Here is a 26,856-nt window from a genome sequence, read left to right as displayed (position 1 = left end):
GTTGTGTAGTACAGTTTGTTGTGCAGTAAAGTGTGTTGTGCAGTAAAGTTTGTTGTGTAGTAAAGTGTGTTGTGCAGTAAAGTGTGTTGTGTAGTAAAGTGTGTTGTGCAGTAAAGTGTGTTGTGTAGTAAAGTGTGTTGTGTAGTACAGTGTGTGTAGTGTAGTACAGTGTGTTGTGCAGTAAAGAGTGTGTTGTGCAGTAAAGTGTGTTGTGCAGTAAAGAGTGTGTTGTGTAGTACAGTGTGTGTAGTGTAGTACAGTGTGTTGTGTAGTAAAGTGTGTGTTGTGTAGTACAGTTTGTTGTGCAGTAAAGTGTGTTGTGCAGTAAAGTGTGTTGTGTAGTAAAGTGTGTTGTGTAGTACAGTGTGTGTAGTGTAGTACAGTGTGTTGTGCAGTAAAGAGTGTGTAGTGTAGTACAGTGTGTTGTGCAGTAAAGTGTGTTGTGCAGTAAAGAGTGTGTTGTGTAGTAAAGTGTGTCGTGTAGTAAAGTGTGTTGTGTAGTACAGTGTGTGTAGTGTAGTACAGTGTGTTGTGCAGTAAAGAGTGTGTTGTGCAGTAAAGTGTGTTGTGCAGTAAAGAGTGTGTTGTGTAGTAAAGTGTGCGTTAGGACTTAGTACTACACAACACACACAGGATCATGTGACTAAAGCAGCACGGGCCTTCATTTCCCAGCATGCTCCTCACCTGGAAGTAGTCGTAGAACTCCTCGGCGAGGCTCAGCAGGGAGGCGCAGGTCCTCAGGTGGTCCGAGGTCAGAAGGTCGTGGACGGCCTCGAACCACAACACCACCTCACAAACAAACAAACAAACCAGGGAAACATGACTTATTAGCAGATTATGGAATTGCGTTACTTTTATTATTCTATTAGTTACTTTTAGTGGATTATCAAACAATCAGGTTACAAATTATTTCAAGAGTATATTTACTTTCTACAGATTACTGAGCAACTGATTACAGAGTAATAGATTACTTTGGCAGTCAGCCCGTGGTCGATGAGCTTCTGGAGATCGATTCTGTTCTCTGACAGAATCTCTAAAGACTTCAACACGATGAGAACTCTGGAGAAACCGGACCCACACAGATCCTGAAACACAAACAACCTTTGGACGAAGGAACCATGGCACGAAGGAACCATGGGACGAAGGAACCATGGGACGAAGGAACCATGGGACTAAGGAACCTTTGTTATTATGGGATGTAGGTAGCTCTGGTGATGTAAACAGTACAGGACATTATGGCTCAATACAGTACACCCTGTGACTCTCAACCAATCAGAATGCTTGATTTCATAATATATAATCAATAATCAATAACTGAGCATTATTTCTGGTGACCGGGCCGTTACCGTGGTGACCAGCTGGTCCAGTCTGGTGAGCGTGGTGCTGGTCAGTCCTTCATGCTGGAGAACCGAGACCAGACCAGGAGGGTCCTCAAGAACCAGAGAGTTCTCTATCTGCACCTCCATCTGACAGACAGACAGGCAGACATACAGGGAGACAGACAGGGAGACAGGGAGGAAAGGAGACAGGGAGACAGACAGACAGTAAGGAAAGGAGACAGGGAGGAAAGGAGACAGGGAGACAGACAGACAGTAAGGAAATGAGACAGGGAGGAAAGGAGACAGACAGGAAGGGAGACAGGGAGACAGACAGACAGGGAGACAGACAGGGAGACAGACAGGGAGACAGACAGGGAGACAGGAAGGGAGACAGGGAGACAGACAGGAAAGGAGACAGACACTTTTCATCATTTATTATTAAAAAGGTTTTATTTTGGTGAGCCACTTCCTGCGGCCTGCCAGCAGGGGTCGCTGCAGGCCGCGCTGTAAACAGCAGGTACTTTAACATCACGTCACGTGACTGAGCTTCACATAAACTCACGTCTTCATCACGTCACGTGACTGAGCTTCACATAAACTCATGTCTTCATCACGTCACGTGACTGAGCTTCACATAAACTCATGTCTTCATCACGTCACGTGACTGAGCTTCACATAAACTCATGTCTTCATCGCGCCGCGAGGCGGAAGCGTCAACAAGTTGAAACTAACATCATCAAAGAACATGGAGGTTTATTTACCATCGTGTCCTCCGTCGGCGTGTCGGGAGCGTGCACGGCCGCGCGCACAGGTGTCTCTAATTATCTCACCAGAGAGGAAATAGTCCCACACAGCGGAGGGATACCAGCTGACGGAGGGATCGATCATTTCATTAAAGAGGAAAGTATTGAAACAATATTCAGAAATCAATCAAATAAACCAGATGCTTCAAACTCTTAACCATTAATAAACAATACATCTCTTTGTAAACATATTCAATATGAAACTGTCTTCACATATTTACCTTTAATATTTCATCTCTTAACAAAGATAACAGATATTAAACACATGTAATGTTTATGTTTGTTATATTAATGTTTATGTTTGTTATATTAATGTTCATGTTTGTTATATTAATGTTTATTATATTAATGTTTGTTATATTAATGTTTATTACATTAATGTTTATATTTGTTATATTAATGTTTGTGTTTATTATATTAATTGTTTATTACATTAATGTTTATTATATTAATGTTTATATTTGTTATATTAATGTTTATTATATTAATGTTTATGTTTGTTATATTAATGTTTATTACATTAATGTTTATTATCTTAATGTGTATGTTTATTAATGTTTATTATATTAATGTGTATTATATTCATGTTTATGTTTGTTATATTAAGGTTTATGTTTATTGTATTAATGTTTATTATGTTAATATAATAAACATAAACATTAATATAATAAACATTCATGTTTATTATATTAATGTTTATATTTGTTATGTTAATGTTTATTTCATTAATGTTTATTATATTAATGTTTATATTTGTTATATTAATGTTTATTATATTAATGTTTGTGTTCATTATATTAATGTTTATTATATTAATGGTTATGTTTATTATATTAATGTGTATGTTTATTAATGTTTATTATATTAATGTTTATGTTTAATATATTAATGTTTATTATATTAATGTTTACTGTTCATTATATTATTGTTCATGTTTATTATATTAATGTTTATAATATTAATGTTTATTATTGTTCCGTGTCAGTGTTCTCCCCTCTTGTTTTCCCTCACAGGTTCTAACCTGCTGATTGGTTCCACCTATGAGGCCAATCAGCTGACGGTCGGCCATTTTAAAAGGAGGAAGTCAGAAGAGTTTGGGGTGGTTGTTCTTTCTGACTATGCACACTGACACTGTAGGGTGAGGCTTTTGGTGAGAGGGTGAGGGCTTTTGGTGAGAGGGTGAGGGCTTTTGGTTAGAGGGTGAGGCTTGTGGTGAGAGGGTGGGGGCTTTTGGTGAGAGGGTGAGGCTTGTGGTGAGAGGGTGGGGGCTTTTGGTGAGAGGGTGAGGCTTGTGGTGAGAGGGTGGGGGCTTTTGGTGAGAGGGTGAGGCTTATGGTGAGAGGGTGGGGGCTTTTGGTGAGAGGGTGAGGGCTTGTGGTGAGAGGGTGAGGGCTTGTGGTGAGAGGGTGAGGCTTTTGGTGAGAAGGTGAGGCTTTTGGTGAGAGGGTGAGGCTTGTGGTGAGAGGGTGAGCGCTTTTGGTGAGAGGGTGAAGGCTTGTGGTGAGGGTTTGTGGTGAGAGGTTATCTAGAACATGAGGTTATTGGTCGGCGCTCCTCTGGATCTGTTTTGGTCGTCTTTTTGTAGAGAAGCTAGAGAAGCCATTTAGTTTTATTTCCAGAGGTAGGTAGAGTCAGGCCTCGAACTGTCATCTCTCTCCTCATAGAACCTGTTGTCTCTCTCCTCATAGAACCTGTTGTCTCTCTCCTCATAGAACCTGTTGTCTCTCTCCTCATAGAACCTGTTGTCTCTCTCCTCATAGAACCTGTTGTCTCTCTCCTCATAGAACCTGTTGTCTCTCCTCATAGAACCTGTCATCTCTCTCCTCATAGAACCTGTCATCTCTCTCCTCATAGAACCTGTCATCTCTCTCCTCATAGAACCTGTTGTCTCTCCTCATAGAACCTGTTGTCTCTCTCCTCATAGAACCTGTTGTCTCTCTCCTCATAGAACCTGTTGTCTCTCTCCTCATAGAACCTGTTGTCTCTCTCCTCATAGAACCTGTTGTCTCTCTCCTCAGAACCTGTTGTCTCTCTCCTCAGAACCTGTTGTCTCTCTCCTCATAGAACCTGTCATCTCTCTCCTCATAGAACCTGTTGTCTCTCCTCATAGAACCTGTTGTCTCTCCTCATAGAACCTGTTGTCTCTCTCCTCATAGAACCTGTTGTCTCTCCTCATAGAACCTGTCATCTCTCTCCTCATAGAACCTGTTGTCTCTCCTCATAGAACCTGTCATCTCTCTCCTCATAGAACCTGTTGTCTCTCCTCATAGAACCTGTTGTCTCTCCTCATAGAACCTGTTGTCTCTCTCCTCATAGAACCTGTTGTCTCTCTCCTCATAGAACCTGTTGTCTCTCTCCTCATAGAACCTGTTGTCTCTCTCCTCAGAACCTGTTGTCTCTCTCCTCATAGAACCTGTTGTCTCTCTCCTCAGAACCTGTTGTCTCTCTCCTCAGAACCTGTTGTCTCTCTCCTCATAGAACCTGTTGTCTCTCTCCTCATAGAACCTGTTGTCTCTCTCCTCATAGAACCTGTTGTCTCTCCTCATAGAACCTGTCATCTCTCTCCTCATAGAACCTGTTGTCTCTCCTCATAGAACCTGTTGTCTCTCTCCTCATAGAACCTGTTGTCTCTCTCCTCATAGAACCTGTTGTCTCTCTCCTCATAGAACCTGTTGTCTCTCCTCATAGAACCTGTTGTCTCTCCTCATAGAACCTGTTGTCTCTCTCCTCATAGAACCTGTTGTCTCTCTCCTCATAGAACCTGTTGTCTCTCTCCTCATAGAACCTGTTGTCTCTCTCCTCAGAACCTGTTGTCTCTCTCCTCATAGAACCTGTTGTCTCTCTCCTCAGAACCTGTTGTCTCTCTCCTCAGAACCTGTTGTCTCTCTCCTCATAGAACCTGTTGTCTCTCTCCTCAGAACCTGTTGTCTCTCTCCTCAGAACCTGTTGTCTCTCTCCTCAGAACCTGTTGTCTCTCTCCTCAGAACCTGTTGTCTCTCTCCTCATAGAACCTGTTGTCTCTCTCCTCAGAACCTGTTGTCTCTCTCCTCAGAACCTGTTGTCTCTCTCCTCAGAACCTGTTGTCTCTCTCCTCAGAACCTGTTGTCGCTCTCCTCAGAACCTGTTGTCGCTCTCCTCAGAACCTGTTGTCTCTCTCCTCAGAACCTGTTGTCTCTCTCCTCATAGAACCTGTTGTCTCTCTCCTCATAGAACCTGTTGTCTCTCTCCTCATAGAACCTGTTGTCTCTCTCCTCATAGAACCTGTCATCTCTCTCCTCATAGAACCTGTTGTCTCTCTCCTCATAGAACCTGTTGTCTCTCTCCTCATAGAACCTGTTGTCTCTCTCCTCATAGAACCTGTTGTCTCTCTCCTCACAGAACCTGTTGTCTCTCTCCTCATAGAACCTGTTGTTGTTGTTTTGTTAACAACAAGCCGTGTTAATACATTGTTTAAAACTACGTCCTACGTTTTACTTTCTTTCACTTATTCTTTGGCTGACCTGTGTTCGTACCTTATACAATTATATTAGTGTGTATTATATTAATGTTTATTATATTAATGTTTAGTGTATATTATGTTGTATTAATGTTTATTATAGTAATGTTTAGTGTATATTATGTTGTATTAATGTTTATTATAGTAATGTTTAGTGTATATTATGTTGTATTAATGTTTATTATATTAATGTTTAGTGTATATTATGTTGTATTAATGTTTATTATAGTAATGTTTAGTGTATATTATGTTGTATTAATGTTTATTATATTAATGTTTAGTGTATATTATGTTGTATTCATGTTTATTATATTAATGTTTAGTGTATATTATGTTGTATTAATGTTTATTATATTAATGTTTAGTGTATATTATGTTGTATTAATGTTTATTATAGTAATGTTTAGTGTATATTATGTTGTATTAATGTTTATTATATTAATGTTTAGTGTATATTATGTTGTATTAATGTTTATTATATTAATGTTTAGTGTATATTATGTTGTATTAATGTTTACTATATTAATGTTTAGCAGCTGTAGACAGAATAATGAAAACATTGTGTTATACTTTTAATAAATGCGTTGAAATAAAACAATTATTGAACAAATATATGGATTTTTATGTTTTCTATTTATTAACATGTTTATAATAAATGTATTAGACAGACAGAGAGAGGGACAGGGAGACAGAGAGGGGGAAAGAGAGACAGGTAGAGAGACAGAGAGAGAGGGGGGAGAGAGGGCGAGGGAGAGAGAGAAGCTGACGTCCTCTTGTCCTTTAATTGATGACTAATGAGTTTGTTTGTTTTAGGAGAAACACTGAAGTGTTTATACAACACACACACACACACACACACACACACACACACACACACACACACACACACACACACACACACACACACACACACACACACACACCTGTCCACCTGTGTGTGTGTGTGTTTCTCTGCATAAGCATCTTTAAAACCTGAAACATTAAAATGTATCAGAACTCATCAACACGTTAAATATTCAGACTAAAGAGAGGAAACAACAAAGAGTGTTGTTGTTATTATTGTAATTATCATTGTACCAACTAATGAAAGAGATACAAATAAAAACAATAATTTAATATTCAGTTTTTAATGTCACGTGCTCTCACCTCTCTCTCTCTCTGTCCCTCTCTCTCTCTCTACCTCTCCCTCTCTCTCTCCCTCTCTCTACCTCTCCCTCTCTCTCTCTCTCCCTCTCTCTCTCTCTCTCTCTCTCTCCCCCGCCCTCTATCTCTCTATCTCTCTCTCTCTCTCCCTCTCTCTCTCACTTCGTCTCTGAGTCTCTCCTGAGCCGCACGCGCTGTCTTGAGGAGCGCGCGGACTTTAGAAACTTCACTTCTCTTTTGTTTCTGGACCCTCTGAACCTGGAACCAGGACCGGGACCAGGACCAGGACCGGGACCAGCACAAGCACCGGGACCGGGACCAGGACCAGGACCGGCACCAGAACCAGGATCAGCACCGGGACCAGGACCAGCACCGGGACCGGGATCAGCACCGGGACCAGGACCAGCACCGGAACCGGGACCGGGACCATGTCTCGGGCAGAAGAGCGCGAGGAGGCGGACTGCGTGTGTTCGGTCGGGATGAAGTTCACGTGGGACATCAACGACCCCAAACTGCCGCAGGTAGGACCGACATGTAAATTATAGATGTATTTATAGATATATGTCTATGTAATATATATATATATATATATATATATATATATATATATATATATATATATATATATATACATATATATATATATATATATATATATATGTGTGTATATATATATAAAAATTATATATTCATAATGTAAAGATATTTAGTTTTCATCACGTTTCCTCATCTTTTAGTTTCTCTAAAACACAGGTAATGTTAAATTATTTCATGAAGTTGTAATATGACGATATGTACATATATATATATATATATATATATTATAGGTATATAATATATATACCTATAATATATATATATATATATATTATCTATATAAATCTATTATATAGATATATATATATATATATATATATATATATATCGTCATATTACATATATATGTCTACATATTACATATATATCTATATACATCTATTGTAATATATATATATATATCTATAAATCTATTATATATCTATATCTATAGATTTATAATAGATTTATATACATATAAATGTATGATTTATAGATATATATATATCATCATATTACGAGGAAACGTAATATGACGATATATAATAATATATAATATCTTTATATTTTGAATATATAATTAATATCTCTGCACATTAATAATGCATGTTGCAAATATAATTCATATATGTTATAGTATAATAAAGATGTCTTCATTATACATTAATGAAGACATTTATTTAATATTCATTTATTACACACTAATAATATATGTTGTATTATAAATACTATATGTTGTATTATAAATAATATCTGTAGTAATAATAATAATATCTGATCAATAATCTAACTTAATGCTGAACAAAGATCTCATGAATATATTAATAATGTACTAATACTAATATTTAATAAAATCCATCGTTTTTCAACAGAGATATTAATATGTTAATAATATTATAACTATAATTATACTAAAAAGTGGAATGAGCTCCTCAATGACATCAGACTATACCTTGAATAATAACAATAATAATAACATTACAATAATAATAACAACAACAAAGTAGTTACTTAGCCTTTGCTTTTGAGTTTGTTTGTTCTCATGGTTGAACTTATCATGACATTTTGGAATTTATTTTAACTTAGTATATATTATTATAACTTATTATCACTTATTGTAAGCTATTATCACTTATTATTACTTATTGTAACTCATTGTAATTTATTGTAAGTTATTATCACTTATTGTAACTTATTATCACTGTTTGCAACTTATCATAACTTTTTATAACTTATTGTAACTTAGTATCACATATTATCACATAGTATCACTTATTGTAACTTATTATCACTTATTGTAACTTATTGTAAGTTCTTATCACTTATTGTAACTTATTGTAACCTATTATCACTTATTGTAAGTTATTATCACTTATTGTAACTTGTTGTAACTTATTATCACTTATTGTAACTTAATGTAACTTATTGTAAGTCAGCTAAATGAAATGTAATGTGCTATATAACAGATATTAATTATAGATAATATTACTGTAATAATATATGTTTATTAATGATATTACAATATAAATGTCCACCTGCTTTATAGCTTCCAATCAAACTCTGTTCATATTTAAGTAACTAAGAACATCTCAAAAATATTCTGCAGTTTTCTCACTTTAATTTACTCTAAATATAATTTTGTATTTAGAAAAACTGAATCTCCGAAAATGTATAAACACAAATGTAATATATTTAGAGGAAATATGATTTTGACTAAAGATACCTTTTATTCTTAAATGATATGAACGTAGTTTAGATCCATTATTTTACATAATCAATTTTTTATTTTAATAGTTTTATAATAAAAACACTGAAGTGAAAACATGTTATTGATTTAGTTGTTTTATGGTTTTATGGTTTTTATTTTTTGCCTCTTCCTTAGTGTCAAAGATCTGCGTGTTTATAAAAATCCTTTTATGTCTTTACATATTCGGGAATATCAGAAATATATAAATAACAATATAATAAAATTTAATATCTCAAAACATCACAAACTAATATGAGTTTATATATTTATATATATTTATAGTTTATTCATGTTTAGTTTATAGTTTATATATTTATAATTTATACTTTATAGTTCTAATTATAGATCATATTTATATCCTGTCCCGGGAATATCCTGTCCCGGGACCTCACATCGGATCAGGAACAACTCCCCCAATAAAGATAGTAAAAACCCTTTCACAGGGAAAACAGGAAGAACCTTCAGGAGAGCAACAGAGGAGGATCCCTCTCCCCGGATGGACAGAAGCAATAGATGTCATGTGACCAGAATGAATAACGTAACAGAGTTACAGCACAAGAGCAAGAGAAGAGGAGCTCAGTGTATCCTAAGATGTCCCCCAGCAGTCTAGGCCTATAGCAGCATATCTAGGGGCTGGACCAGGTGAACCTGAGCCAGCCCTAACTATAAGCCTGAAACAGCCCTAACTATAAGCCTGAAACAGCCCTAACTATAAGCCTGAAACAGCCCTAACTATAAACCTGAAACAGCACTAACTATAAACCTGAAACAGCCCTAACTATAAGCCTGAAACAGCCCTAACTATAAGCGCTATCAAAGAGGAAAGTCTTAAGTCTACTCTTAAATGAGGTGACTGTCTGCCCCCCGGACTGAAAGTGGAAGCTGATTCCACAGAAGAGGAGCCCGATAACTGAAAGCTCTGCTCCATCCTACTGTTTAAGACTCTGGGAACCACAAGTAACCCTGCATTCAGTGAGCGTAACGCTCTAGTGGGGTAATATGGTACTACAAGCTCTCTAGTGGTACTATGAGCTCTCTAGTGGGGTAATTTGGTACTACAAGCTCTTTAGTAGTACTATGAGCTCTCTAGTGAGGTAATATGGTACTACAAGCTCTCTAGTGGTACTATGAGCTCTCTAGTGGGGTAATATGGTACTACAAGCTCTCTAGTGGTACTATGAGCTCTCTAGTGGGGTAATATGGTACTACAAGCTCTTTAGTAGTACTATGAGCCCTCTAGTGAGGTAATATGGTACTACAAGCTCTCTAGTGGTACTATGAGCTCTCTAGTGGGGTAATATGGTACTACAAGCTCTCTAGTGGTACTAACAGCTCTCTAGTGGGGTAATTTGGTACTACAAGCTCTCTAGTGGTACTATGAGCTCTCTAGTGGGGTAATATGGTACTACAAGCTCTCTAGTGGTACTATGAGCTCTCTAGTGGGGTAATATGGTACTACAAGCTCTCTAGTGGTACTATGAGCTCTCTAGTGGGGTAATATGGTACTACAAGCTCTCTAGTGGTACTATGAGCTCTCTAGTGGGGTAATATGGCACTACAGCAGCTAGTTACAGGAGTAATGTGATCTCTCTTCCGCGTCCTCGTTAGTACACGAGCTGCAGCATTCTGGATCAATTGGAGAGATCCAAGGGATTTACCGGAGCAGCCTGATAATACGGAGTTACAGTCATCCAGTCTTGAGGTATAAAATCTGTTTCACGTGAGAGCCAAAGGACAGGTCCTGGTCAAAAATAACTCAGAGATTCCTTACGGTGGTGGTAGATGCCAGAGCGATGCCATCCAGAGAAACCATATCATCAGATACTTGATTTCTGAGGTGTTCTGGTCCGAGTAAAATAACTTCAGTCTTGTCCGAGTTCAGCAGCAGGAAGTTGCAGGTCATCCAGGTTTTGATGTCTTTAAGACACGCTTGAAGTTTAGCGACCTGGTGGGTTTCATCTGGCTTGATCCACAGATATAGTTGAGTATCATCGGCATAACAGTGAACGTTTATGGAGTGTTTTCTGATAATATTGCCTAAAGGAAGCATATATAAGGTGAATATTGGTCCAAGCACAGAACCTTGTGGAACTCCATGATGAACGGTGGTGGTCATCGAGGCCTCATCGTTTACAAATACAAACTGATACGATCTGATAAATACGACTTAAACCAGCTTAGTGCTGTACCTTTAATACCAATCAACTGGTCTAGTACAGTGAATCAGTGAATCAGTGAATCAGTGAATCAGTGAACAGTGAATCAGTGAACAGTGAACCAGTGAACAGTGAATCAGTGAACAGTGAACAGTGAACCAGTGAATCAGTGAACAGTGAAACAGTGAATCAGTGAACAGTGAACAGTGAACCAGTGAACAGTAAACAGTGAATCAGTGAATCAGTGAACAGTGAATTAGTGAACAGTGAACCAGTGAACAGTGAATCAGTGAACAGTGAATCAGTGAACAGTGAACCAGTGAACAGTGAATCAGTGAACCAGTGAACCAGTGAATCAGTGAACCAGTGAACTGTGAAACAGTGAATCAGTGAACAGTGAATCAGTGAACAGTGAATCAGTGAATCAGTGAACAGTGAACAGTGAATCAGTGAACAGTGAACCAGTGAATCATTGAACAGTGAACCAGTGAACAGTGAATCAGTGAACAGTGAATCAGTGAACCAGTGAACAGTGAAACAGTGAATCATTGAACAGTGAACAGTGAATCAGTGAACCAGTGAACAGTGAATCAGTGAATCAGTGAACAGTGAACAGTGAATCAGTGAACAGTGAATCAGTGAACAGTGAAGCAGTGAACAGTGAATCAGTGAACAGCGAATCAGTGAATCATTGAACAGTGAACAGTGAATCAGTGAACAGTGAATCAGTGAATCATTGAGCAGTGAATCAGTGAACAGTGAATCAGTGAACAGTGTACAGTGAATCAGTGAACAGTGAATCAGTGAACAGTGAATCAGTGAACAGTGAAACAGTGAATCAGTGAATCAGTAAACAGTGAACAGTGAATCAGTGAACAGTGAATCAGTGAATCAGTGAACAGTGAATCAGTGAATCAGTGAACAGTGAACAGTGAAGCAGTGAATCCGTGAACAGTGAATCAGTGAACAGTGAATTAGTGAATTATTGAACAGTGAACAGTGAACAGTGAATCAGTGAACAGTGAATCAGTTAATCAGTGAACAGTGAATCAGTGAATCAGTGAACCAGTGAACATTGAACCAGTGAATCAGTGAAACAGTGAATCAGTGAACAGTGAACAGTGAACCAGTGAATCATTGAACAGTGAACCAGTGAACAGTGAATCCGTGAATCAGTGAACAGTGAATCAGTGAACAGTGAATCAGTGAATCAGTGAACAGTGAATCAGTGAACAGTGAACAGTGAAACAGTGAACAGTGAATCAGTGAATCAGTGAACAGTGAACAGTGAATCAGTGAACAGTGAATCAGTGAATCAGTGAACAGTGTACAGCGAATCAGTGAATCAGTGAACAGTGAATCAGTGAATCAGTGAACAGTAAATCAGTGAACAGTGAACAGTGAATCAGTGAACAGTGAACAGTGAACAGTGAATCAGTGAACAGTGAATCAGTGAACAGCGAATCAGTGAATCATTGAACAGTGAATCAGTGAATCATTGAACAGTGGATCAGTGAACAATGAATCAGTGAACAGTGTACAGTGAATCAGTGAACAGTGAATCAGTGAAAGTGAATCAGTGAACAGTGAATCAGTGAACAGTGAACAGTGAATCAGTGAACAGTGAATCAGTGAATCAGTGAACAGTGTACAGTGAATCAGTGAATTAGTGAACAGTGAATCCGTGAATCAGTGAACAGTGAACAGTGAATCAGTGAACAGTGAATCAGTGAATCAGTGAACAGTGTACAGTGAATCAGTGAATCAGTGAACAGTGAACAGTGAATCAGTGAACAGTGAAACAGTGAACAGTGAACAGTGAAACAGTGAACAGTGAATCAGTGAACAGTGAATCAGTGAACAGTGAACAGTGAACAGTGAATCAGTGAACAGTGTACAGTGAATCAGTGAATCAGTGAACAGTGAATCAGTGAATCAGTGAACAATAAATCAGTGAACAGTGAACAGTGAATCAGTGAAAAGTGAACAGTGAATCAGTGAACAGTGAATCAGTGAACAGCGAATCAGTGAATCATTGAACAGTGAATCAGTGAATCATTGAACAGTGAATCAGTGAACAATGAATCAGTGAACAGTGTACAGTGAATCAGTGAACAGTGAATCAGTGAAAAGTGAATCAGTGAACAGTGAATCAGTGAACAGTGAACAGTGAACAGTGAACAGTGAATCAGTGAACAGTGAATCAGTGAATCATTGAACAGTGAACAGTGAACAGTGAATCAGTGAACAGTGAATCAGTGAATCAGTGAACAGTGAATCAGTGAATCAGTGAATCAGTGAACAGTGAACCAGTGAACAGTGAATCAGTGAACAGTGAATCAGTGAACAGTGAACAGTGAATCAGTGAACAGTGAATCAGTGAACAGCGAATCAGTGAATCATTGAACAGTGAACAGTGAATCAGTGAACAGTGAATCATTGAACAGTGAATCAGTGAACAGTGAATCAGTGAACAGTGTATAGTGAATCAGTGAACAGTGAATCAGTGAACAGTGAACAGTGAAACAGTGAATCAGTGAATCAGTGAACAGTGAACAGTGAATCAGTGAACAGTGAATCAGTGAACAGTGAACAGTGAATCAGTGAACAGTGAATCAGTGAACAGTGTACAGTGAATCAGTGAACAGTGAATCAGTGAACAGTGAACAGTGAATCAGTGAACAGTGAATTAGTGAACAGTGAACAGTGAATCAGTGAACAGTGAATCAGTGAATCAGTGAACAGTGAATCAGTGAACAGTGAATCAGTGAATCACTGAACAGTGAAACAGTGAAACAGTGAAGAGTGAATCAGTGAACAGTGAATCAGTGAATCATTGAACAGTGAACAGTGAATCACTGAACAGTGAATCAGTGAACAGTGAACAGTTAATCAGTGAACAGTGAATCAGTGAACAGTGAATCAGTGAATCAGTGAACAGTGAATCAGTGAACAGTGAACAGTGAATCAGTGAACAGTGAATCAGTGAACAGTGAACAGTGAATCAGTGAACAGTGAATCAGTGAACAGTGAATCAGTGAATCAGTGAACAGTGAATCAGTGAACAGTGAATCAGTGAATCAGTGAACAGTGAATCAGTGAACAGTGAACAGTTAATCAGTGAACAGTGAATCAGTGAACAGTGAATCAGTGAATCAGTGAACAGTGAATCAGTGAACAGTGAACAGTGAATCAGTGAACAGTGAATCAGTGAACAGTGAATCAGTGAATCAGTGAACAGTGAATCAGTGAACAGTGAACAGTGAATCAGTGAACAGTGAATCAGTGAACAGTGAACAGTGAATCAGTGAACAGTGAATCAGTGATTCAGTGAACAGTGAATCAGTGAACAGTGAATCAGTGAATCAGTGAACAGTGAATCAGTGAACAGTGAACAGTGAATCACTGAACAGTGAATCAGTGAACAGTGAACAGTTAATCAGTGAACAGTGAATCAGTGAACAGTGAATCAGTGAATCAGTGAATCATTGAACAGTGAACAGTGAATCACTGAACAGTGAATCAGTGAACAGTGAATCAGTTAATCAGTGAACAGGGAATCAGTGAACAGTGAATCAGTGAATCAGTGAACAGTGAATCAGTAAACAGTGAACAGTGAACAGTGAACAGTGAATCAGTGAACAGTGAATCAGTGAACAGTGAACAGTGAATCAGTGAATCAGTGAACAGTGAATCAGTGAACAGTGAACAGTGAATCAGTGAATCATTGAACAGTGAATCAGTGAACAGTGAATCAGTGAACAGTGAACAGTGAATCAGTGAACAGTGAATCAGTGAACAGTGAATCAGTGAACAGTGAACAGTGAATCAGTGAACAGTGAACAGTGGACAGTGAATCAGTGAACAGTGAACAGTGAACAGTGAATCAGTGAATCAGTGAACAGTGGACAGTGAATCAGTGAACAGTGAATCAGTGAACAGTGAACAGTGAAACAGTGAATCAGTGAACAGTGAACAGTGAATCAGTGAACAGAGAATCAGTGAACAGTGAATCAGTCAACAGTGAATCAGTCAACAGTGAATCAGTGAACAGTCAACAGTGAATCAGTGAATCAGTGAACAGTGAACAGTGAATCAGTGAACAGTGAATCAGTGAACAGTGAATCATTGAACAGTGAACAGTGAACAGTGAAACAGTGAATCAGTGAACAGTGAACAGTGAATCAGTGAACAGAGAATCAGTGAACAGTGAATCAGTGAACAGTGAATCAGTGAAAAGTGAATCAGTGAACAGTGAATCAGTCAACAGTGAATCAGTGAACAGTCAACAGTGAATCAGTGAACAGTGAACAGTGAATCAGTGAACAGTGAATCAGTGAACAGTCAACAGTGAATCAGTGAACAGTGGACAGTGAATCAATGAACAGTGAATCAGTGAACAGTGAACAGTGAAACAGTGAATCAGTGAACAGTGAACAGCGAATCAGTGAACAGTGAATCAGTGAACAGTGAATCAGTGAACAGTGAACAGTGAATCAGTGAACAGTGAATCAGTGAATCAGTGAACAGTGGAAGGAGGTTCCTCTGAAGGGTTTCTGAAGGTTGTGGACCTGCTGACTCGGCTCTTCTGTGTTGTTGATCAAACAGAAGAAACTGGTTTTCATATTTATGAGTCAGTGATCCCAAAACAAACAGAGTTTGTCAGCTGGAGCAACTGATCAATATCTCTGATTGATCAATATCTCCGGTTGATCAACGGCTCGGAGCTTCATGTTCAGACTTTTACAAACAAGTTCCTCCATCTGATAAAGCAGACGGAGCGACTCTTTACGTCATCTGAGGTCTGAGACTAACCTGTCTGTCTGTCTGTCTGTCTGTCTGCCTGTCTGTCTGTCTGCAGGACACAAAGCAGTTCGACCCGTTCCAGGAGTGGACGGACGGTTACGTTCGATACATCTACAGCTGTGAGTAACATGTGACCGTGACCTCAACAAAGAGCCTTAAACTGACTCATATATATATACACATGAATATATATATACACACACACATGAATATATATTCATGTGTATATATATATATATATATATATATATATATATATATATATATATATATATATATATATATATACACACACACATGACAAATCAATCAAACAAAACTACGGCACTAAAACATCGCACACACAAGCCATTAGAAGGAACAATATTAATTATTTAATAAAAACAACAGTGGTTGTTCAGTTCATCGGTGCGCTTCAGTTCCAGTACCAGGTCCTTTTACGGCGGAAAATGTCCGCTCGACAGTGGCAGTAAATATTAGGATCGTCACTGCCAAACGTGCCCGTAACCCTCCGTGAGAAAGGCGTCTTCAGTAAATCCATCAGCAAGTCCGGTTCTCCTCCTCCTTCAGCCATTGAGTGTTACAAAGAAAACAACTAACAATGTCTTCTTAACTTCTCTGACAACTACTGAGTCATGCTAGCAGCTAGCTAGCTTTCTGTTGACTCAGAAGTCACGCTGGCCCACTGACCTATCACACGTCCAGAGTCAGCATGCAGGCACTTTTACGTCAAAGAATACGGCCAGCATGTCAAACTAAAGATCTGATTGGTTGAAGACTATGACATCACGACAACGTCCACTCTCCGTGTACTATAAATCTAGAAGGCCAGCTATAAGCCGCTCTGCTTCCATAGAGACACAGAGGTGAAATTTGATGAAAGCTCTCCTTAAAAAAAGCTTCAGGCGCTGCAGGATGGAAGTAGAGCAACAGAGGAAGACATGAGCTGTGTAATGAGAAAATAAGCTAAGAGGGAAAAATTATTATAATACATGCCCTGACTGCCCACCACTGATACATACATACATACTAACACATGATCAGTGTTATTGATTACTGATCTATGAACGTATTATGACTCACACGTTCCCTAAACGTGTGTCTGTCCTCAGCGGACGATAAGAACGCCCAGAGGCACCTGTCCGGCTGGGCCATGAGGAACACCAACAACCACAACTGCCAGATCCTGAAGAAGTCGTGTCTGGGCGTCGTGGTCTGCTCGCGCGGCTGCTCGCTGCCGGACGGCTGCCGGCTCACGCTGCGGCCCGCCATCTGCGACAAAGCCCGGCAGAAACAGCAGAGTAAGAACAGGTGTCCTCCCCCTCAGGTGTCCTCCCCCTCAGGTGTCCTCATCCTCAGGTGTCCTCCACCCCCTCAGGTGTCCTCCACCCCCTCAGGTGTCCTCCACCCCCTCAGGTGTCCTCCACCTGTTCAAGTGTCCTCCCCCTCAGGTGTCCTCCACCCCCTCAGGTGTCCTCCACTTGTTCAGGTGTCCTCCACCCCCTCAGGTGTCCTCCACCTGTTCAAGTGTCCTCCCCCTCAGGTGTCTTCCCCTTTAGGTGTCCTCACCCTCAGGTGTCCTCCACCCCCTCAGGTGCCCTCCACCTCAGGCGTCCTCCCCCTCAGGTGTCCTCCACCTGTTCAAGTGTCCTACCCCTCAGGTGTCCTCCACCTCAAGTGTCCTCACCCCCTCAGGTGTCCTCCCCCTCAGGTGTCCTCCACCTGTTCAAGTGTCCTCCCCCTCAGGTGTCCTCCACCTGTTCAGGTGTCCTCCCCCTCAGGTGTTCTCCACCTCAGGTGTCCTCACCCCCTCAGGTGTCCTCCCCCTCAGGTGTCCTCCACCTGTTCAGGTGTCCTCCCCCTCAGGTGTCCTCCACCTGTTCAGGTGTCCTCCCCCTCAGGTGTCCTCCACCTGTTCAAGTGTCCTCCCCCTCAGGTGTCCTCCATCTGTTCAGGTGTCCTCACCCTCAAGTGTCCTCCACTCCCTCAGGTGTCCTCCACCTGTTCAGGTGTCCTCACCCGCTCAGGTGTCCTCCACCTCAGGTGTCCTCTACCGGTCCCCACCTGCCACCTGACCGGCTCGTTGTGTTTCAGAGAAGCTGTGTCCGAGCTGCAACGCCAGCCTGGAGCTGCTGCCGTGTCGCGGCCACAGCGGTTACCCCGTCACCAACTTCTGGAGGGTCGATGGAAAGGCCATCTTCTTTCAGGTGGGCACCTTTACCTTCAACGTGCTAAACATGTGACATCTGGCGCTTTGCACTTCATCCACATGGGTTTGACCCTCAAAGCCTGTTAGTCCTGACAGTCTGAGCCGGTTTAAACTAGATCCAGATCAACCAGATCCACGTTAGGATTCATTCGTACTTAAGATATAATCAAACTCAAATCAAATCCTGTATTTTGAAGAATCAGTGTTATTGTATTTATTGTTGTTGTGGTCCTTCAGGCCAAAGGGGTCCACGACCATCCCAGACCGGAGTCCAAGTCAGAGACCGAAGCCAGAAGGAGTTCGGTGAAGAGACGAGTCAGCTCGCCACCTTTCACACCCAAGAGACGACTCCTCGAAACGCAGGTCGACAATGAAATCAACAGTTGTTTGTTGATGCTGGTGTTGTTTATTGTTTATTTTTGACTGATTTGTTTATTTGTTGTTTTCTGTTTCAGGCTCTGGGCCCCGCCCTCCTCTCCTGTGTCGATCCATCAGACAGAATCTCCTTCATTGAGCCCAACTTCCCGCAGCATTATCCAGCATTCCAGAGTCCAGAGCCCTACTACAACCCCCACAATGCACTAGGAGAGGCCCCACCCACACTGCAGAAACCAACGAATCCCAGGCTTTACATGGGCCGGCCCAGCTACGAGTTCCAAGGATACCTGACCTCGCCTTCGTATCCCATGACGTCTGACCTCTGTGACCCAAGGTCAGCCTCACAAACTCCAAACCAGATCCACAACCTTTAAATCCTTTTGGAGTGAAACCAGATTCTAATCAATCCTTGCAGACCGAGCACGTCTTGACAGCCTAATTCAGACCATGACAGCAGACTTAACTGGTCTGAACCAGATTCTTAGAGTGTAAACTACATCTTGACAGTCCAAACAGGTTTGAACTCTATCCTGGTTTCTGTGCAGGGTGGCTCCGGTCCTGGGCTCCTCCTCTTCATCCACATCCTCGTCGGCTCCTCTCTCCTCCCCCTGCTCCTCTTTCGACCCCCAGACCAAGTCTCCTGCAGGCTGGAAGGAGATGCTGAAGAGCTCCGCCCCCTACAGTGACAACCACCATTACTACAGCGCAGAGTATCCCTGCCGCTACCCCACCAACGCCCCTGGGTCCCCCGCCGCATTGCAGACCATCATCACCACAACAACCAAGGTGAGTAGAGTTCATCAGGAGGGTCCAGCTGCAGACCGTAAGGTGTGTGAGACACCTCACACCTGGGGACCCTACTCTATTCTTATTGGCTGGTTGGACTAGCAGATCGTAATACATTTCAATGGTAAATCTGCTTCTGGTATCTTTCGTGAACTGAACATGTGGTTTGATAGATTGGACGGTTGGTCAGGCGTAAGAGGAGCTGTTCCGGTCCCATTAACACCAGTTCTGATCCTCCTCAGGTCTCCTATCAGCCCTGTCCAAAGCCTCCTGCTGCGCTCCCATACCAGTCGTGTCCTAAATCTTCCGCCGGCCTCCCGTCCTATCAGCCCTGTGCTGCTCCAAAACCTCCAGGCCTCCCGGGTTGCTCCTCTCTGCTGGAGGATCCCTCCTCTTCCTTGTACTCCACCGAGGTGAAGGTCACGGAGGAGTCGGGTGGAGTCATCAAGTCTCTGTCGTTTCAGCCCGAACCTCTGCAGACCAAAACAGAGCGATCCGACGGCTACGACTACCGCTACGCATACCCCAACACGTACCGCTATGACGACTACTGAGGCAGCACTACCTCCACCATGACTCCTGTTACCGCCACTACCGCTACGCATACCCCAACACGTACCGCTATGTTGACTACTGAGGCAGCACTACCTCCACCATGACTCCTGTTACCACCACTACGCATACCCCAACACGTACCGCTATGTCGACTACTGAGGCAGCACTACCTCCACCATGACTCCTGTTACCACCACTACCGCTACGCATACCCCAACATTTACCGCTATGACGACAACCGAGGCAGCACTACCTCCACCATGACTCCTGTTACCACCACTACGCATACCCCAACACGCACCCCAACTGTAACTATTACTATGACAAAACAGGTGCAATTTCTCAGACAGAGACCCTATTGAACCACAGGCAGACCTTCTGAACGACTCCTGTGACTGGACGGTTCGGAAGCTGACAGGATTTGGATCATCAGGATAAAACTTCAGCCTATGAGAAACGTTTTGAAGATAATTAAGGAGAACTTTCATGTTCCCAAAGAAGATCCTATTCAAGCTCTTCTATTGCTTGAAAACACAAGATTGGAATGAGAATACAGTTAAACTAAGATCTTAAAAACAGGATTCTGTTGGACAAAAATGCCGAAACAGAAGAGCCGACTTACTTGGTGTTTCTGGAGCTTTCAGCCACATCTCATTTCCTCATTTAATGGTTTTGATAGTTGGCCCATGAAATGAATGTGGAATATCGATACAAGCATATTCATCGTGGAAATGGTCTCTGCAGTCAGATCAGTTATCATGTGAGTAAGGTGTGTTACATCCTTTAGAGTCCCCAGAAGTAAGGTGTGTCTTAAGGTCCCCAGAAGTGAGGTGTGCCACTTCCTTTAAGGTCCCCAGAAGTGAGGTGTGTCACTTCCTTTAAGGTCCTCAGATGTGTTATGTGTCACTTCCTTTAAGATCCCTAGAAGTGAGGTGTGTCACTCCCTTTAAGGTCCCCAGAAGTGAAGAAGTGATGTCACAAGACAACAAACTAAATAACCCCCAGTCTGCCGAGGAAAACCATGAGATATGGCTAAAAGCTTCAACACCACAACAGCATTGTAACTTTGGTGAACTTGTGGTCAAACTGTTGTTTCCAAAGACAAGTATGAACCTTTAAAATCAGAATTCCGTTTTTTTTACATGGTGTCATAATTATCACAAAGAACCAGGTCTTGTTTTATGTTTGATCATATTTGAGTAAGAAGCCTCCTGATTTCTGACCTGATGATTTAATATATTGAATATGATGTCGGTGCATTCAGATGGTACAGTGAGCTTCTCAGGATGTGTGTTTCCTATTGTTTGGGTTATTTATGGCACCAGTCAGTGAACCTGCAGTATCAAACACATTGAGCTGTTTCTGAATGAAACTAACAAACTGAACCAAACCGTTGACTGAAGAGACGTGTGAGATGAAAAGATGTTAAATGTTCTCACGTTCATGTAAAGTGTCTCACATTAAACAAACTGCTGTACGACTCGTGTTTTCTCTTTTCTTAAATTAACTAAATGTTTGAAGACCGACCAGCACACATCTTACATCTTTAATTCTTCATTCTGTAAGTAAACGTGAAATATTTGAAGTTAACAGCCCAAAAATACAGACACATTATCAATGAACCCCAGTTGAAAACATTGAAAGCGACTGCAGCAACACATTTAATAACAAATGTAAATTCATGACGATATCGTCACCTCCACTTACACATCTATAAACTTTAAACACAGAGTTCTTAATTACTTTCATGATTACATCGAAACTCAATGATTTGACATTTGTAGTCTCTGAGGTTGAGATGAAATCACACGAGATGGACTTCACGTTGCCAAGACCTGCGTCCCCTGCTGGGTCCGAGGCCTTGTGGTGAGCCCCCACAGGATCAAAGAGCCGTTGTCTGGATGTTTCCGTCTGTATGAGTAATAAAGGTTGTTTTGACAAGAACGCGTCGGAACAGGAATCGTTGTTCTGTCCTCAGCGTGAACCTCTAGCGCCTCACACGCCTCTTCTGTCAGGACTGGTCCCATCAACCTCCACCAGGACGTTATTATGCTCAAAGGCTGAACCACTTCACATCAACATCCACCAGTACGTGATTGAGGGTCCAACACCAGGTGAGGGTCTACCACGGGGTGAGGGTCTACCTCTGGGTGAGGGTCCAACACCAGGTGAGGGTCAACCACGGGATGAGGGTCCAACACCAGGTGAGGGTCTACCTCTGGGTGAGGGTCCAACACCAGGTGAGGGTCTACCACGGGGTGAGGGTCCACCACGGGTTGAGGGTCCACCACCAGGTGAGGGTCTACCACGGGGTGAGGGTCCAACACCAGGTGAGGGTCTACCACGGGGTGAGGGTCCAACACCAGGTGAGGGTCTACCTCTGGGTGAGGGTCCAACACCAGGTGAGGGTTTACCACAGGGTGAGGGTCCAACACCAGGTGAGGATCTACCTCTGGGTGAGGGTCCACCACCAGGTAAGGGTCTACCACGGGGTGAGGGTCCAACACCAGGTGAGGGTCTACCACTAGTGATGGCGAGAGCTTCCTGAAGCATTGAAGCTTTCCATCCAATTGGTTCGCTCATGTGCCGACGCTTCATGGAGCTTCATTTGCTCTACTGCGCCACCAAGTGGACAATACATGTAAAACAAGCAGAGTGATCATAACGACACCATGGCTTTGGTGTGTGAAGCTTTCAATTGAATAAATTATGTTTGTGACGCCAATACATCAATTATTAACTTGTTAATATTGTGTCTATCTTTATGATATATTGGCGGGGTCAAAATCAAAACTCGAAACAAATTGGGAGAGGGTTGTGATGTGACTGTGGGTCAGTGGTTAGAATATCCGACTTTCAGTCAGAGGATCGGTGTTTCGAGCCTCAGCTCCGCTAGTCCATGTTGATGTGTCCAATTTTTTAAGTAAAAATAAGAACTTTTCCACAGTGCTGGGCTTTTTGAGACTATTTCGCCTGCTTTATAAAATACCCTTTCACAGGCACAGATGAAGCTGTACAGAGAGGAAGGGGGAAATACATTGAGTTTCTCTGCCCCTTATATTTCAAATCGCACGGCAAACCCACGAACCATTTTCTGAATCAGTCACGTGGTACGGCCGGCTCGCGAGGCTTCGAACGTCACCACATACATCATCGACACAAGCCTCGATACGCGCTTCACCAAAATCTACCTGATTACTCGACACGCGCATCGAAGCCTCGACACGAAAGGACACATCACTATCTACCACGGGGTGAGGGTCCAACACCAGATGAGGGTCTACCTCTGGGTGAGGGTCCAACACCAGGTGAGGGTCCACCACCAGGTGAGGGTCTACCTCTGGGTGAGGGTCTACCACCAGGTGAGGGTCCACCACCAGGTGAGGGTCTACCTCTGGGTGAGGGTCCAACACCAGGTGAGGGTCCAACACCAGGTGAGGGTCTACCACGGGGTGAGGGTCCAACACCAGGTGAGGGTCCACCACGGGGTGAGGGTCCACCACCAGGTGAGACAACACCAGGTGAGACAACACCAGATGAGACACCAACAGGTTAGACAACACCAGGTGAGACAACACCAGGTTAGACACCAACAGGTTAGACAACACCAGGTGAGACAACACCAGGTGAGACACCAACAGGTTAGACAACACCAGGTGAGACAACACCAGGTGAGACACCACCAGGTTAGACAACACCAGGTGAGACACCAACAGGTGAGACAACACCAGAAGAGACACCAACAGGTTAGACAACACCAGGTGAGACAACACCAGGTGAGACACCATCAGGTGAGACAACACCAGGTGAGACAACACCAGGTGAGACACCACCAGGTGAGACAACACCAGATGAGACACCAACAGGTGAGACAACACCAGGTGAGACAACACCAGGTGAGACACCACCAGGTGAGACAACACCAGATGAGACACCAACAGGTGAGACAACACCAGGTGAGACAACACCAGGTTAGACACCAGGTGAGACAACACCAGGTGAGACACCAACAGGTTAGACAACACCAGGTGAGACACCACCAGGTGAGAGGTGAGACGCCACCAGGTGAGACACCACTAGGTGAGACAACACCAGGTTAGACAACACCAGGTGAGACACCAACAGGTGAGACAACACCAGAAGAGACACCAACAGGTTAGACAACACCAGGTGAGACAACACCAGGTGAGACACCACCAGGTGAGACAACACCAGGTGAGACAACACCAGGTGAGACACCACCAGGTGAGACACCAACAGGTGAGACAACACCAGGTGAGACACCACCAGGTTAGACACCAGGTGAGACAACACCAGGTGAGACACCACCAGGTGAGACACCAGGTGAGACACCAACAGGTGAGACACCACCAGATGAGACAACACCAGGTGAGACACCACCAGGTGAGACAACACCAGGTGAGACACCAACAGATGAGACACCACCAGGTGAGACAACACCAGATGAGACACCACCAGATGAGACACCACCAGGTGAGACAACACCAGATGAGACACCAACAGGTGAGACAACACCAGGTGAGACACCAGGTGAGACACCAACAGGTGAAACAACACCAGGTGAGACACCACCAGGTAAGACACCAACAGGTGAGATACCATCAGGTGAGACAACACCAGGTGAGACACCACCAGGTGAGACAACACTAGGTGAGACACCACCAGATGAGACAACACAAGGTGAGACACCACCAGGTGAGACACCACCAGATGAGACAACACAAGGTGAGACACCACCAGGTGAGACACCACCAGATGAGACAACACAAGGTGAGACACCACCAGGTGAGACCTCGATACAATGACTCGTCTCCAGTCGTGTTTTTAAAAGCCCGTTCTCACTTCTGATTGGCTGCTGAAGCAGTTTTGGTATTTATGTTGGTGAAAGATGTTTTGCAGCTCACCTGTCTCTCACCTGTAGTCCAGGTGAGCTGCAGGTAATCCTGAGCTGTAGAACGATATCTGTCACCAACATCAGGCTGACTTCTTATCTCCTCATCTGCTTCTCTTCTTCTGCTGATCGACATCGCTGTTTTTTTCACACACAAATCATTTCATCCTCCTTCTTCTTCTTCTTCTTCTTCTTCTTCTTCTTCTTCTTCTTCTTCTTCTTCTTCTTCTTCTTCTTCTTCTTTTCTCCGCTAAATAAATCATCATCTGACATGAGATACTTTTCCAAACAACGACACATCTGCCTCCCCTCCCTCCCCCTGCCCCCATCCATCCATCCGTCCCCTCACTCTGATGTGGCTCTGCACTAATGGATGTTTTCAATTTGATGCTACATGCTTGTGATTTACAACAGAGACACAGAGAGAGAGAGATAGAGAGAGAGACACACACACACACACACACACACACACACACACACACACACACACACACACACACACACAGAGAGAGAGACAGACAGACAGACTGCAATATTTATATTTATTATGATTTAATGGTTCTTACGGACATAATATGGGGTTTCCTGATCTGCATTTCTTTCGTTGGTCATGATGAGCATGTTGTTCATAATCTTTCTTGGAGGACAGTCAAGTGGCCCGTATGAATTGAAAATAAAATGGTGGTAAGAATGAGATAAATACAATTGTTATAGTAGGTTCAATGTGGAGGATGATGATTTATGATGATTTATGTTTGATTTATGTCCGTGTTTTTCTGTCCTTTACTTGACTTATTTGTTGTTGTTTGTTGTCTAGTAATGTGAGGTAATGTGTAATTTAAAATAAAATGATTGAAAGAAAGACAGACGGAGAGTTGTATAACTACAATTATGACATCACTGTAACTGTACATTATTAGATTATTTTTATTATTTCTTGCATCTTCACACGTCTGACTATATATATATATATATATATATATATATATATATATATATATATATATATATATATATATATATAATAATAAACTATTACAACTATATATATATACAACTTTAATAATAAACTATAACTATAACTTTAATACTGGACAAACTGGTAAGGAAGGCCAGCAGTGTGCTGGGATGTCCTCTGATTACTGTGGAGGTGGTGGGAGGCAGGGGGATGATGCTAAGCTATCACCTGGTGGAGGTGGTGGGAGGCAGGGGGATGATGCTAAGCTATCACCTGGTGGAGGTGAAGGGAGACAGGAGGATGATGCTAAGCTATCACCTGGTGGAGGTGGTGGGAGGCAGGGGGATGATGCTAAGCTATCACCTGGTGGAGGTGGTGGGAGGCAGGAGGATGATGCTAAGCTATCACCTGGTGGAGGTGGTGGGAGACAGGAGAATGATACTAAGCTATCATCTGGTGGAGGTGGTGGGAGACAGGAGGATGATGCTAAGCTATCACCTGGTGGAGGTGGTGGGAGACAGGAGGATGATGCTAAGCTATCACCTGGTGGAGGTGGTGGGAGACAGGAGGATGATGCTAAGCTATCACCTGGTGGAGGTGGTGGGAGGCAGGGGGATGATGCTAAGCTATCACTTGGTGGAGGTGGTGGGAGGCAGGGGGATGATGCTAAGCTATCACCTGGTGGAGGTGAAGGGAGACAAGGGGATGATGCTAAGCTATCACCTGGTGGAGGTGGTAGGAGACAGGAGGATGATGCTAAGCTATCATCCATGATAAGCCACGCCTCCCACCCCATGCAGGACTCTGCAGTGCTGCTCAGCTCCTTCAGTCACACAGGAACCAACTCCTTCCTTCCCGCTGCTGTCAGGCTGCACAACAAGCTGAGCTCTCAGTAAACCACTGGTGTATTATAAATACATTTAAGTACTTTTACATATATATATACTTTTTATTCCGTCTGTATATTTAATTTAAAATTGCTACTGTATTTTTGTTTATTGTTTTTATTAGT

The 26,856-nt window shown here is 42.4% G+C and overlaps 1 protein-coding gene across 1 annotated transcript; it reads left to right on the top strand.

Annotated features, from left to right (window-relative positions):
• Window positions 1-7,189: 7,189 nt before the first annotated feature.
• Window positions 7,190-19,973, top strand: gcm2 (glial cells missing transcription factor 2; the record flags this gene model as incomplete). The annotated part of the gene is made up of 8 exons (XM_079234487.1): window positions 7,190-7,282; window positions 16,102-16,165; window positions 17,159-17,347; window positions 18,141-18,253; window positions 18,493-18,618; window positions 18,711-18,967; window positions 19,179-19,419; window positions 19,662-19,973. The coding sequence occupies 8 exons, from the start codon at window positions 7,190-7,192 to the stop codon at window positions 19,971-19,973; spliced, it is 1,395 nt and encodes a 464-aa protein (XP_079090613.1).
• Window positions 19,974-26,856: the final 6,883 nt, after the last annotated feature.

This window comes from Taurulus bubalis (assembly GCF_910589615.1).
Source record: "Taurulus bubalis genome assembly, chromosome: 18".
NCBI classification, from domain to species: domain Eukaryota; kingdom Metazoa; phylum Chordata; class Actinopteri; order Perciformes; family Cottidae; genus Taurulus; species Taurulus bubalis.
The sequence above is the reverse complement of the archived record's forward strand: the minus strand, read 5'-3'. Positions and strand labels throughout refer to the sequence as shown.